This window comes from Dermacentor silvarum, chromosome 4, assembly GCF_013339745.2.
Source record: "Dermacentor silvarum isolate Dsil-2018 chromosome 4, BIME_Dsil_1.4, whole genome shotgun sequence".
Lineage (NCBI taxonomy): Eukaryota > Metazoa > Arthropoda > Arachnida > Ixodida > Ixodidae > Dermacentor > Dermacentor silvarum.
The window spans coordinates 146,721,419-146,736,880 of record NC_051157.2 but is presented as its reverse complement, the minus strand read 5'-3'; the positions used below and the strand labels follow the sequence as shown (position 1 = coordinate 146,736,880).

Below are 15,462 nucleotides of genomic sequence, written 5' to 3'. Positions count from 1 at the left end.
TACGTGTATTGCTCACTAACGGATACTGTTTATGAACTTCAGCAGAACAGTATTGCTACTGCCAGCGGTAATGTAGGCAGCAGCGCAATAAATTTCCCTGCGAATACCCCCTCCCCTGTTTCGAGTTGGCATCTTGCAGCCGTACAGAATAAGCATGACAAAGATTACTCTGTACTGTTCACTAACATCCGCGCCATCATGAATAAGCGCAATGCCCTGTCTGCGCTGATCGACATGTGTAATGCAGATATTGTCATTTTAGTCGAGATCTGGTTTTCAGATATAATTGAAAATTCAGAACTTTTCGCGTGCAGCAAGGCTTACAATATTTATAGAAATGACTAAACAGGTCGATGTAGCAGAGGGACCTTGATCGCTGTTTCATCTAATATAACCTCTTTTCATATACACGTGCCTTCGCAGATTGAATGCTTATGCTGTTGTATTCACATAAATAACAAAGATGTGATATTTTCCGCTTGCTATCGACCACCCGATAGTACATCCACATTTTTCAATGAACTATTTGACTGTCTTAACCAAATCGTTGTTGAATATCCAGCAACACCAATATTCTTGCTCGGTGATTTTAATTTTTCCGGCATTGACTGGGCTGTTGACTTCCCATCAGTGACTCTAGCCTCATCCCAATGTTGAGCCTTTCTTGATATATGTTGTACCTTTGGCCTCACCCAGTTTGTTAAAGAGCCTACCCGTGTCACTGCAATTTCTGCCAACATCCTTGACCTCGTCCTCACCACATCTCCTGATTCAATTTCTTCATTATCAATTATACCTGGTTTAAGCGATCATTCCACAATTCATTTTGCTATCCCCTTACGCTCACCCCAGCGTCTAAAATACTGTAAGAAAATTGATGACTACAGTACAGCCGATTTTTCCTTAATCAATAACGAGTTACAAAGTTTTGCCGATTTCTTTGTTCCACAGTTCTGGGAAAGGTCTATCGCAGAAAATTGGCTCCATTTCAAAAACAAGGTTGAAACAATAATTGAAAAATATATTCCAACTCGCCTATTATCTCCATGTAATAGGGCTTCTTGGTTTACCTTGTGTTTAAAACGGTTTCTTAAAAAAAAAAAAAAAAAAAAAAACTCATTGTTTGACGCTTCAAGCTGCCTGGGGAAACCAAGGGCGCGATCTTGTACGCGTTCCGTTCCATTGAGCCGCACACTATTGGTCAATTTCAACCGTGACGTTCAAATTGACCAATAGTGTGCGGCGCGATGGAACGGAACGCCTCCGTTCCATTTTGAAACGCGTACACGATCGCGCCCCAAAGCGAAAGCTGCATACGTAGCTATCGCATCTGAATACAAAATGGCCATCCGCTCAGGCAAGAATGACTTTTTTTCTGAAACACTGCCACATCTGCTCACAACTAATCCTAAGAAGTTTTGGAACGTTACCAACGTACGCAAACCTAAAGAAATGGTTCTGAAAACTGACGCTGGATTTCCTGTCCCTCAAAGGCTCTAAACAACACATTTTCGCTATCTTTTTCTGACGCTCTAACAGATACATCATCGTCCGCACGTGCTTTTACGTACCGCGAGATGGAGCCGATTTTGATCGACGTTGACGGCATATGCAATTTGATTAAAAAAGCTAAACTTTCCTCATCAGCAGGTGTTGATAACATAAATTACAAATTCCTTAATACTTTAGCGTATTCATCTGCTTTATTTTCTAATCTTTTACTCAGTCTTTGCAGAGTTCAACAGTGCCGGACGACTGGAAGATGGCGAAGGTGATTCCAGTCCACAAGTCTGGTGATATTCATAACCGGCCAAACTCCTTAACTTCTATTCCATGCAAGTTATTAAGGGGAGATGCTCCTCAGAAACATTTCTTTTTAAATAATGATACTGGGCGAATGAAAATTTTACCACTTATAGAGCTTGATCTCTTCATTCGAAATCTACTTTTAGTTTTAGGATATCTCGATGCTTTCATGTCCTAAATGCCATGCATAAGTGAGAAGCAGTGCAAGTTTGTGCAGCTGCTGGACTTAGCAGTTAGCATGATAGAGCAGTGCAAAATTATTTTTCTTATCTCTAACACTCCACTGAGTGCTAATAAGCAAGATAATGTGATTTCCTTTACAAGCACCATTTTAAGATAATTTTGTATCTTGTGCTTCATATTCAGTGGCTGGTGCCCGAGTACATTAAAAATTTTCATCCTTAAAAAAATTGATTGATTGCATTAAATCCCAGATAAGTGCATTCTAAATATCCTAAAAATTACGTCCATCAAATGTGGTCTTGATTGGACCACAATAAGTAGATAAAATGTTGTGCACAAACGCCTTGTTTTGTTCAAAATATAAAGTTGAGAAAAATGCGATTGAAAGTTATAAAAGTTGTTTACTTCTGTTAATTATTATTATTACTTCCCGGGGAGATTGTGATGCGGCAAAGCTAACCTTGGAGAGAAAAAGCTTAGGCCTACCACCTTGCACGAGCCCAATGGCGTGCGACACCGCGGTTTGACGCATCGCGCGCTAGAAAATGTCATATCTGTGCCTTTTCTTGCCACTTCTAGTGCTTTAACCGAGTTTATTATACTTTTCCCCATCATTTCTGGCTCTGATTTCTTCATATGTGAAATAGGAGAGATCAATGTTGCTGAAACAACTAAAAACACAAAACCTATTTCTTTAATGAAAATCGCCGTTTTTTGACCCGCCTCTCCCCTTAAAGCACATAATCTACTGCAACCTTATTAGTTTTCTTGAGTCAAACAACTTTTTGCATCACAGCAGCATGGTTTTTGTAAATATTATTCTGGTGAGACTCAATTATTAACTTTTATTGACTGCATCTTCCTTGAGATCACGATAGCTTTTGACGCCGTCTCACATCGACTACTATTACTGAAACTTGGTGCGCTCCATCTTGATTGTAGCTTGCTTAAATGGATTGAATGTTTCTTGCAGAATAGAACACAGTATGTTTCTGTTAATTATCATGACTCTAAATCATGCTATGTAGTTGAAGTTTATTTCTTTCTTTGTTACAGAAAGAGGAAGAAGAGCTAAAGGCCATGTAGCGTGACAGAGGCTCTTGCTCCTAAGTGCGTTCGGCAAACATATTCAAAGCAAATACAGCACAAAAAAATCAAGAACATCCAGTGTTCCTCAGTTACTTCTAATATAAGGCTCTTTGCAGGCGACTGTGTTCTGTACCGCGTCATCAGACTCATTTCTAATGAGTCTGACTTCTCTGTTCTTCAATCTGACCTTAATAAAATTTCCTTTTGGTGTGACACATGGCTTATGAAACTAAACATTAACAAATGTAAAGCAATTAGGGTGTCTCAAAAAACTGACCAGTCCATTTCTCAAGGCTATGATCTTAACCGTTGCCCTCTTTAGTTCGTCGACAGCTACAAGTATCTAGGCGTCCATATCACTAATAACCTGTCATGGCAGAAACAATATCCATCATGCTATAAACAAAGCTAGCAGTACCCTTGGTTTTCTTTACTGGAATTTCCACCTCGCTCCGTTGAAACTACTACTACAGTAGTAGTACTAATACTTATAACGATACCACATATAACGATGAGTCAACCTAAGAGTATCAACATATGCATTAGGGCTACGAGAAAAAAACCCATATATAATGATATATTATTCACCGCATATCGGATATAACGATCGAAACTTTGCTTCTGGGTAGCGTCTTTCATGCAGACTAATCGTGAAATTTGCGTTCCTAAGTTGCCCTTAAGTGAGATGGGGCGAAAGTTTGCCTACGCGCGAGTTCGTATCTGCCGCCATTACCGCGCAGTGCATTCCGCCTGCGCGCCCCGATTGCGAACGAAAGCCACGGAGAGCATCGCAAGTTGGCGCAGCGAGCACAAGATGGCACTAGCTGCTTTGCGTCCGCGTCACTGGCGGTCGTGCGCGTGTCCGGAGAAGAGGAGGGGGGAAAGAAAGCGATAAACGAGCAGCGCCTGCACGGCCTATGCTGCCTTTACAATCTCCCTCTCTCGCAGCGCAGAAATTCGTCACGGAAGGAGTGGGACACAGTTAGTATACTAGCTCTAGAAGAAAAGCTGGGCGAAAAAAGTGGGAACCCCATAGGTGCCGCCATGTTATTACGACTCATTTTTGGAGCACAAATATATTCAATATATTATGTAAAAGCAAGCACTTATATGTAGCACGTAGGCACGGACGTTTGAAGTTCATCCGGATATTTTCAGAAAGATCAGATTGCTGTTTAGAAACTTTTTATGTAAAAACTTACGGCGTCTGAAAGGCTGCGATTGCAGGCGCCTTAACTAGATGGCGCTACCATACTGACGAAGGCTCGGGATTGCGTTCATTGTGCACTTAGTCTGAATCGCATCTCATCGTCTGCGCCTGCGCACCTGCACACAGTAGCAACATGGCGGTGCCCTTGCGATTCTTGATTTCAATGCAACGGCACTATGGGGAGCTTTTCCTTTAGAGTAGGTTACAATAACTCTATGGAGTGGGAGGTGCGCCGACAAAGCGCAAAGCTGTGTCCCTCGAGACGAAGCTGCAAATTTTGCAAGACTCAGAAGAAGTACGAGCTCGCGCAGTCGATGATATCGATGATTATGGAAACCAGGAGTGCCCCAATCATGAAGGCTATAAGCAGAGGCCATGCTGATCAATGGAAAAAGCGGGCTTTGTGCGCCAGGACAAAACCCCCATGAGTGAAACTAACATGGTGGAAGCCGCTGACATTACCGAACTCTGGGGCCACGTCGCTACTGACGATGAAATAGGTGGCACTTCGATGGAGGAGTTTCCGAGTGCAGGTAGTGCTACCTCGTTCTGCGAAGAGATCTTCGCCGGGGCGATCATTGTCCCGACAGACAGCGGCGTTGTGCGACAGAGGCGACAACAGCAGCGGCAGTGACGACGAGATTGACAATGGCCCGTCATTGACACCGACCCCAATGTTAAACCAAAGTGCAATGTCGTCGATCGAGTCGCTCATTGATTTCATGCACGCTAAATTATAGCTGCCAGTGTTCGCCCAGGAGCTGAATGCAATGCACACGGCGGTTGTGAATCCAAAACTTCTGCGAAAGCAAGCGCAAATTTCTATTTCAGCGCGCCTAACGACTGAGATGCTATTTAGAGGTATAAATAAACATTTCGTTTTTTACAGCCTACTTTCTAAGTCATATTTTTTATCACAAGTGGCAAATTTGGCTTCGAGACTACAAAAATATGTTCGTTTTTACGGCAGTCCAAATATAGCGATGATCGGTTATCTCAATCAGATTTTTCGTTCTTCTTGATATCATTATAAGTAGACTGCACTGCACATAAAATACTCGTGCGTGCTAAACTCGAGTACACTTCGCCCACATGGGGCCCGTACACTAGCTCGCTAACAGTCCTTAGAATCAGTTCAAAACCACTCAGCTAGGTTTATCCTCTCTAACTACTATCGCCTAGCCAGCATTTCTCGCATGAAGCAAAAGCTTGACCTACCTCTCCTTTTTAACTACTATCTCTTAGCCAGTGTTTCTCGCATGAAGCAAAAGCTTGACCTACCTCTCCTTTCTACTAGATATCGAATTTCCCGCTTATGCCTGTTTCATAAAGTATACTACAATAATAATGAGCTAAAAATGACACATTTTTCGCCTCCAAGCCATTTGTCATCCCGTATTGATCATCGAATGAAGGTTGGGGTGCCTCAGTGTAAAAGCAATGCATATATAGAAGCCTTCATCCCGAAAACAAGTCAAGACTGGAATCGCCTTCCCGCCTCCATCGGCACTATCCCAGATCATGATGTGTTCAAGTCGGCTATCTATGATCCTGTGCTGCCTCATTAGCCATTCTTTCTTTTTTTTTTTGCTATTGCAACTCCTCTCTGTAATGCCTATACGGCCTTGAGGGTAAATAAATGAAACGAAATGAATCCACACGCAACACACACACTTTGTGCCATCTTCCTTCCGCTGTCACCGCTGCCCTCGTGCCACCTGACCCTTCCCTTGGCAACTAGTCAACCGCGTGTGGGCTTTGAGAACCACGCCTAGCCTCGCCCCACTTGGAACTCTCAGTCCGCTTACACCGCCACACTCTCCTCACACAGTACAGATAGTAATTCAATATATCCGGGCCCGATATATTTCCGTAAGATCTATTTTACCTTGCAGAAACACACTGTGACGTAGGAGACGCAAAGGCCCCCTAAACATTTTGCATGCAGGTCACACAAGCACAGCATGTTATTCCACGACTAAAAGTCAAGCTTACCATCGCACCAACTTGGCCGAGGTGGGGGCGGAGGCGTGTCGTCCACGTCGCCATAACGCTTGAACAGCTCCCGAAGGTAGTCTGCTTTGTAGATGCCAGGTGGCCGAGCCTGTGAACATTTAAATACCAGTGCCTTTCAGACCATCGCACCGACCCTTCAGAAGAGTGCCCACGTGCTTTGAATGAGCTGGGCAAATTTAAAACATGGTGAGACCTTGAAATTATGGGGTTTTACGTGCCAAAACCAGTTCTGATTATGAGGCACGCCGTAGTGGGGGACTCCGGAAATTTAGACCACCTGGGGTTCTTTAACGTGCACCTAAATCTAAGTACATGGGTGTTTTCGCATTTCACCCCCATCGAAATGCGGATGCCGTGGCCGATAGTGAGACCTTGAAGCATAGGAAACCTGTGGATTACTTAAGCTGGAGCAGTACAAAGAAGGTGGGAGTAAACAGGCATGCCTAGCACCTTGAAAGCAAAAATAGGCAACGCTACAAAGGCCAGAGACTTCTACTACTGCTCGCATTTGCGACGAAAAGATAAAGCCACATACAAAATACAGCAGAACCTCGTTCATACGATCGCATTACGTACGATTTCCTGGCACCAATGCTCACAATCGAGGACATCAAAAATTGCCCAATGCAGTTGCACTTATTTTTTTTACTGGTTCCCAGAGAACACAATCTTTTGTCACGAGCGTTCAGTACATTACCAAACTGCAATCATATTATACGTTTTCTGTTCTCTAGATGCAATGTAAAATGAAAAGGCAAGGGGCGCGGGCGATCGAGAACAGTAACGGCTCGCCGCAGCAGCTTTCCCGCAGTACTTGCCCGCCTGTCTTACACAAGAACTTCAGAGCGCACTCAAGTTTCCTGTTCTGGTACCAGCAAATCTCCTCCCCGGTCATCGCATGCCGCATACGAATGATTGACTGGACAGAACCACACTCACCTCTGCGAGGGCTTTGACGGCTGCTTCGATGCTGAAAGGATAAAAAAGAAAAATACAAAAAAATTGTGGTATTCAATGTCTCAAAGCAACAAATGAGTTATGAGGTAGGCTGCAGTGGGAGGCTCTAGATTAATTTTGACCTTGTGGGGTTAACATTCTCTCTAAATAGATGAGCATATTTTTTTTTTTTTTTGCATTACACCCCCATCAAACTGCAGCCACGGCAGCTGCGAATTGGAGGGGCAACCTTCAGCGGCAGAACAGAATGCCAGAGTCGCTGAGTCACCAAAGTGACTAAACGAGAATGCCACAGAGACTGTATGAAAAGGAAATTCCCTCCAAAATGAAATTCATTCACTGATGCAACTTACTCACATTTTTACACAGTGCTGGAGAATTTCTCCCTGGCCTCTATCTATATCTCTACTTGACTGTTTTTCTTACATTTATATAGTGAATATTATGCACCTGCTGAGGTAGTATTTCGCAGGTTCAGTCACAGCCACAGCTGCTACCTTCCAATGGAGGTGGAATGCAAGAACACTCGTGTCCCGTGCATTGGGGGCACATAAAAGAACACCAGGCGGTCAAAATTGATCCGAAGCTTCCCACTATGGCATGCTTCATAATCAGATTGTGGTTTTGGCACGTAGTACAGTAAAACCTTCGTTAATTTGGAAATTCAGATGCACCACCTGGTTTTGTCAAGCATGTACATAAACCTATGGCACAAAGCTTTAGTTAATTTGGACAGTTACGAAGCTCAGAGGCACGTGAGATATCCAAGATCGGGTGGCACTCCGAGGTGTCCAGAGTGTCCAGCAACGGCGTCTCTGAGTACCAAGCGCCAATTTCGAAGGCCACGCTTGCTTGCATGCGCTGGAAAGTGCCAAAAGGCCAGAAATACGTCGAGGCCGCCATGTTTATTCATCCCTAGAGAGATAGAAACCTGTGCATGTCAAAAAACATGCCAGCTACAACGTATTTCTGGTAAGTAAGCGAAGCAAGGACAGGATAACTGTTTTGCTGGCTGCCAACATGACTGGCACGAAGCAGCGGCTACCACTGTTGGTAATCAGCAAAGCCGGAAAGCCGAGATGCTTTAGAAGCATCAATAAGCTTTCCGTAGGTAATCTCGCCGATCGGAAGGTGTAGATCGTTTCGGAGATATTTCAAGCCTGGCTGCGCGAACTGGTCCGCCGCGTTTCTGAAAAAGCGCGCAAAGCACCAATTGCTTTAGATAGCTGTATTGCACACAACAATGTTTCAAGGCTCACAAACATGGAGCTACTTTTCTGGCCTCCAAGCACTACGGCTTCCCTGAAGCCACTGGATCAGGGAATTAATTATTCAGTACGTGAAAAGCCAAGCGGAGTGGAGGATGCAGCTGTATAAAAAAACAGTGAAGAAGATGACAGTCGCTTCGACAGACTCCTGCCTCCGGACATCTCGCTGAATGAATACGTTGAGATCGACAGTGATGTTGCCATTGCCGGTCTCCTCAACGAAGACGAAATAATTGACAGTGTACTTGGCGACGAAGACCCCGACTCTGATGGTGAAAATGCGTCCCTCGTGGATGTGTGTGATGAACCCACAACATTGCAGCGCTAAACAAGCTTATGATGTGCCTAATGTTTTGGAAGAAATCTGTGTCGTTTCTCCCACCAGAGTGCGCGGGCTACAGCATCTACAAGAACTCCAGAAAATTGTGCTTTCCGTGCAAAATTTCCATGCAAATTGAACCACGAGCAGTTAGTTCAAGAACTGTACATTCATGTTTGATGCATTTGTTGAGTAATAATTATCATAACTTCGTTGATTCAACATTTGGTTCATTTGGAGATTTTCTCTGGTCCCGTGAAATCTGAATTAATGAGGTGTTACTGTACCCAAGAATTTATTATATTTTTTTTATGTTATGCCCCTGACCAAATATGGCTCCCGAAAAGAAAATGGCACCGAATATCACAACTGCCATATTTTGCTGAACTTAGTCTTTTATTTTTAAATAGAAAGTAAATACGTAAAGGTAAGGTGAGAAAGACCACATATACAATCACTTAAGTACAGTGGAACCACGATTATATGCCCCCCGGTCAAGCGACGACCCGCATTTTACAACGAATTCGTTTGGTCCCAGCAAAACCCCCCACAGAAATAATGTCCAAGTTCGAGTTTACTCAACCCCATCGATTACACGATATTAAACACCTCCATTATACGACACAGTTTTACGACAACCCCGCCTCGTATGACGCCTCTCTGGTACTGTCCTAAGAAAAAAAAGAAAAAAAAAAGAAACTAAATGCCCTAAGCAGACGCAGGCTGGCACATAAGCACACGGCAGCCGGCTGATAACAGGTGTGCAATACCCTATTCCCCTAAATGTAATGCAACCGCGATTGTAATGCGAGGGGAGACTTTCCAGTCCCGAGAAATTTAAAAAATGAAACCGCGAATGTAACGTGACATGAATGGAAAATAAATGGTGCCTTTATTTAAGGAATCGCAATTCGGGAAATAGTTCTCTTCACTTATCATCGTCGTCTGAAGAGGAGATGGAGCTTACCTTGGGCGGTATTCTCGGGCGATCACTTTCGAAGACACTTTCGTACACTTTGCAAGATTGTGCATGACTCGGCAGTGAAAGCGTCCCTAACAAGTGTTTCTGGCGCCGTCCTAGGCTCGCCATAAGCACCAGGAGAGCTGTCGGCCGTTTACTTCGAGGGGTTCATTGCCGGGACAAGCCGAGTCTCCAAAAGCGAAACTATCTCCAAAAGTGATCGGCCAAGAATCAAGTCATCGTCTGAGCCGTCAAGCTAGCTCCAGACTTTACTACTTTTTCAAAGACCGCACAACCATTTCATTCGGGGTCAGTACCAGGCCATATTAATTTCCACAGAGCATTTCTGACTGGCCTAAAGAGGGCCTGCCGCTGGTCCCGCCATCCGCAAATCGTTGGCTCGTTGACGTCGAGACACCGAGCCGCGGCGGAATTTCCCAGTTCCTCGGCCATCAGAATTGCTTGTCTCTCAAAGCGGCCGTCATACTGAATGCATTGCATCGTCATAACTTAACGAATGAGCGAAGTCGAACTGCAAAAGGCCGTAGGGTATTGGAGTGTTGTAACCAGTGTTAAGCACAATGAAAGCAGCGTCGTTTCCAACCAAGAACAAGTTCTGACTTAGGTCGACTTGTCTATGGATTGGATTGAGACGTAAAGTTATAGGTTGCCAACGGAACACTAAAAATTGCAGGATATAGACAGTTTTTTCATGGGCACCGCCATTGCGTAGGCAGTGGCGCCATCTATGGGCAGTTGGCATGCTGGCTTGGGCAAACGCCTGTGTTGTATGCTATGGCAGGGGTTCTCAAGCATGTTCGTTTCAGGGAACCCTGCTAAGCTCTATGATGCGCCAAGGAACACCCCCCCCCCCCCCCCCCCGAGTTAACCGAATTAAAATGTCCTAATTAACCAAAAGTTGCATTATCGAGGGTATCAAGAAAACAATAACCAAATGCTTAACTACGTCAACACGCTTTTATTTACTCAATGAATCAGCAAATTCTGTTTATATTTATATAGCACAAGACCAGTGCGGAAGCTGAAATTCTTGTCATCTCATGACTGATTAGCGCTAGCAGCGGCGAAAGCCTCGCGCGCATACATCCCGATTATTTTTTCGCCAGTCAGCTGCTCGCCAACAAATTGTCCGTCCATCGCGTTGTAGCTGGGGCTCTTAATCTTCGACAGCTTTGCACTAAGCCAAAGCAAAACTACTGTTTGCCGCAACCGCTGCGGACGAAACCGCGGTCGCTATCATCGCGATCATGGATGACGACCTTGCGGTTCAGAAGGCAGGCGGCCGACGCACGCACGAAGTCAAAACGAAACTACCGTTCGCTGCAAGAAGTGCGGACGAAACCACGGCCGCTATCGACGCGATCATGGATGGAATAAAGTCTTTTAAGGGCGCGATTAGGCACGAAGCGCTCCGGCGTTGCTGTCAATCACGTGCCGCGCACGCTTTCCGCTGAGGACCATGGCGATGCGGACTGCGTCGCTTCGTTTCGGTTGGACGCTAGCGCAGTTCTTGCTTGCTTTTCTGCGGCGCGTATTTGCGATGCTTCGCGCATTTTTTTCTTCTTTTTTTAATTCCTCCAACGTATACGTCAGTGCGCACGCAATCGGCACCTACGGTATCTACAAACGGGAGAAATGCGCATGTTGGTAAATTACGGCCTCCGAGATTTAAGTTCGAAAGCTTAGGCGTAATGCCCGTTTTCAAAGGTTGGGTGGCTACAAGCGGCTTGCGAATTTATTGCGCAGTTCCCGCGTTGCCGTTACGCAGTGCGATGTGCTTTTTGACACTCGGGCATGAGTAACGGAGGTTCTGTGGATCGAGCGCACCTCATTTTCGCCGTTTTAACCACTTGGTTAGCGCGGGACCACGGAAAATTTGTCAGTGGCTCGCGGAACCCTGAGCAGGGGCCTGCGGAACCCCAGGGTTCCGCGGAACCCGCTTTGAGAACCCATGTGCTATGGTATACGCTCGGCGGCAGTTTCTGGTAGATTTTTTCGCACTCGCGCGGTCTATTTAGCATGAAATGGTGTCTTCTTTGTGGGGAATGGTCCTGTGAGGCGTAGTGAAGGAAATTAAGTCTGAAGTAATTAGGCGGCTGGAGTTTCTGCTGGCGTAAGGGCGGACGGAGCACCCAGCGCAAGGTTTGCACATTTGTTTGAGCTTACAATCAGCCTCGGATATCAGTTAGGTATTTCTGAAAATTCGTTTCATGAATGTTACCTTACTGCAGCATTCTCAGCACTGTAATTCTAAGCTCTGGTTTAGCTGCAACGAGTAGTTACGAAACATTTGACGATCCTAAATGCGTGGGTACCGTTCTGCTGGTGAATAAGTTGGGCTGTTTACTTTGACAAGCGTTCAAGTTGTTATCTGTAGATACATTGGGCGACTGCCTTGTTTGCTGGGCAAGGTTTCTGCCCACAAATAAAATAGCTTGGTTAATAATAACCGCATACCGTATAGTGTGAATCACGCTTTTCGAGTGGTCGAACGACGAGCTGCAGACTTCGCGAGCGTCCGAGGCAGTACTAAATGCTGTGTTATAGATCTGTGTGTTCTATATAGCGCATGGTCCAAGTGGTCCAAGCATGCGGCACGATCATGCGAAGTCTTATTGCGTCGTTATCCCGTGTTGTTTTATTTTGCCGCAAAAGGAGGGCATATACGAATGTTTTTTTTTTTTTTAGTCTCGTAAGTTCAATCATCTACGACGCATTCACCTATCTTACGAAAATTGTGTCTTTACAAATAGCTGTTGGATTCTATTTATGCGATCCCCTTTGTATATTGTGCCTTACAAGGCAAAAAGGTAATGCCGATCTAAGCACGAATAAACTCTGTTTATCATGTTGGTTTGCCAACCGCAGTGCTCGCTGTGTTGAGCAAAGACTTCGGCCTCTTGCAGGAGGCTAACGTAGACATAGTGATTTGAAGTCTACTAGACTTAAAATGCGTGAGAATGATGCCGGTGGCTGATGCAAATGTTTTACAACTCTTCGTTGAGTGAAAACTGATACATCCAACATAGTTCACAACACATACACACACCGCGGCTGATGATGCGCGTCGCATTTTTGCACATCCAAGAGAAATTTCCAGGTACTGTAGCTTCTGCTGCACCTAAAGGCTACACAGTGGTTGTTCGACGACCTCGTAAGAACTGACATCCCGTAAATTGCACTCAGAACTAGCTAAAACACCTCCAAATCGTTCCGCAGCGCGCGACCGGCAACACATTCAAGCCGCGCCACGCCGGCTCGCAAAAGCCAGAGAGGAGGAAAGGCTTGTCGCATGCCCTTTCCTCCTCGCCTGATGAAAAGGTCTATAGAATACTTGTTTTAAAATGGTCAACTTTGCTGTTATTCGAATGTAACGTGAGGGTCGAGTTCGAGCAATGAAAATCATGAAAAAAAAAAACCTGTCGTCACAATATAACAAATACGGTAATTTCTTTTCTAAGTTAATCTATCTTCCTCGGAGCAGTGCAGGTTCATGCCGTGGGTTTATTCAGGCGGTCTATAACCGCTATTTGGGCAAGACAGCATCACTGCATATATTCTTAGTTTTTCGATTATATGACGGTTCTGCGTGGTCCCCTCAAAATCGTATAATCGGGGTTCTACTGTATGTAGAAATGCAAAGGTAATCCCCTACAAAGGCTGGGTGGGGGAATAGTCGCGACTACGTTTAAACCGCAATTACACATTAAGCGGGTAAGTATTAATGAGGTTTGGCTGCACATTGCACTCTGGAGGCACAAAGGTGCCCAAGCAACGTGTGATTTGACATAACCTTGTGTCAACAAGTTGTAGTTGTAATATGTGAAGTGGTTATTCCGCAGAAAGTGTTAGACATCTAAACAACTGTAGGGCTAAACACGCGGGATGAGACTGCTATGACCACACTGCCTTTGTAGCTTTCTCAGCATTGCCTGCTGTGTATGAAATGCAATGTAGTGCAGACGAGAGGGAAGGGTAGTGCCCCCAGATTAATTGGCCTGAGGTTCTCTGAACGGACACTAATGAGGAATCTGACATTAAATTTTTACAGTGCCTGCTGCGTGCTACATGAATGATTTTAAATCTGTAATATGTCAAGCAAACATAATAGCACAGCAATTCGGACGCAAAATTCGAGAAGGGGGAAACTAGCCCGTCAATTTCTCTGCTAATGACTCATGTAGGCAGAGTTTCCAAAACAGTGCTTCATCGGACTTCAGCGTCCCCTAAAGAAGACGCAATGAAACAAACTGCACAAGCGAGTTCATCATGACTTCTAGTTCAGCGGTGCCCCCAGTGGGGGCACGTGACATTCCAGGCTCACCTCCAAGACATGTTGACCACCAAGTAGCTGGCAATGAGGAAGCCCGTACGATTGAAGCCATGCGTGCAGTGGACACCTGCATGGTGCAGAGAGGAAGAGACGGCTCAGCCAGCTGCACTATAAATCACAAGTGCACAAATACGTACAGAAATGTGTATAAAATAAAGAGCATCCATAAAAAATGTAAGGGAAATGAAGCGAGTCAACTGGGGCCGTATTCTGAACCGATCCAGTTCGGCAATGCCATCGCCTCGGCCACGCCTCCGCCAACGGCGTGCGTTGATTGGCTGTTTCAGCAAAACCGGAGAATAAATAGCGCCATCTAGCAGTTCCGGTCTACGTCAATTTGACGTCACAATTTCGTTGGGTGCTCCCGTGAGTAAACGAACATGTCTGAATTCGTACTGTGGCCGGTACACTCGAAAACAACACACTCTAGCCATTCTGCACTCGCCCTGTGCGTTCTCTCGTGTGTTGTGAAGCGTTCGAGCGCACGTGTTGATAGCGCATGCCGATGTCACGGGTAAAGAGCAGGTTGATTTACCAAATGTGACTATCGCCGAAGTTGATCGTTTCAGAATACGGCCCCTGGAGCTCTGCATTGTTATAGACAAAAAGCAAAATTAAACTCTGGGGTTCCACGTGCCAAAACTTATCTGCCTGTAAGGCACACCGTAGTGGGAGACTCTGGACTAACTTCGATTCCCTTGGGGGTCTTTAACCTGAACGCAATGCACGGTACACGAGAGCATTCTTGCATTGTGCGCGTCGGAATGCGGCCACTGAGGCTGGGGTCGAACCCGGAACCTTGTGCTTAGCAATGCAACATCAAAGTCACTGGGTTATTTCACAGTAATAGGTTGATTTTTAGAAGAGAAAATGAATGTCAAAGTTCAATTTCTTGAATTTTGCGCTGAAACCCCAGCACCTCGTGGATTGCAAAGTATTTTGAGGTGAATACAGCAAAAACCCCATTCATGTGTTTTGGAAAAAAAAATGGGAGAAAGGATGCTAACATGGAAAATGTATGATCCATACTCACTAAAACACTTGACAGACTGTAGATGGCGAAGCAACATGCAAATCATTGCAGCATGAGACACCAACACGTGCCAAATGGCCCGAGACGTGCTTTGACGTTTTTGCGGTTTCGGCAAGCTTATGTTTGCACTCCTCAAATTTGGCCTGGGCCAGCAGCTTCTTCCGAGCGGGACATTTTGGCAGCAAGTTTTCACTGCCCACTCGGTGCAATTGTTGCAGTGCCAAGGCGCGTTGAGCTGCTGGGGTGGGCCCAATCAACCTGAGATG

General features: G+C 45.2%; 1 protein-coding gene across 1 annotated transcript in view; it reads right to left on the bottom strand.

Moving 5' to 3' along the window:
• LOC119450721 (mRNA-capping enzyme) overlaps positions 1–15,462 on the bottom strand; it is a 91,121-nt gene that overhangs the window by 56,286 nt on the left and 19,373 nt on the right. The window contains exons 6-8 of the mRNA XM_037714242.2: positions 14,155–14,230; positions 7,244–7,274; positions 6,284–6,392 (exon numbers count right to left, since the gene is read on the bottom strand). Of these exons, the coding sequence (XP_037570170.1) occupies positions 6,284–6,392; positions 7,244–7,274; positions 14,155–14,230 (216 nt within the window). The remainder of the gene's footprint in view (positions 1–6,283; positions 6,393–7,243; positions 7,275–14,154; positions 14,231–15,462) is intronic.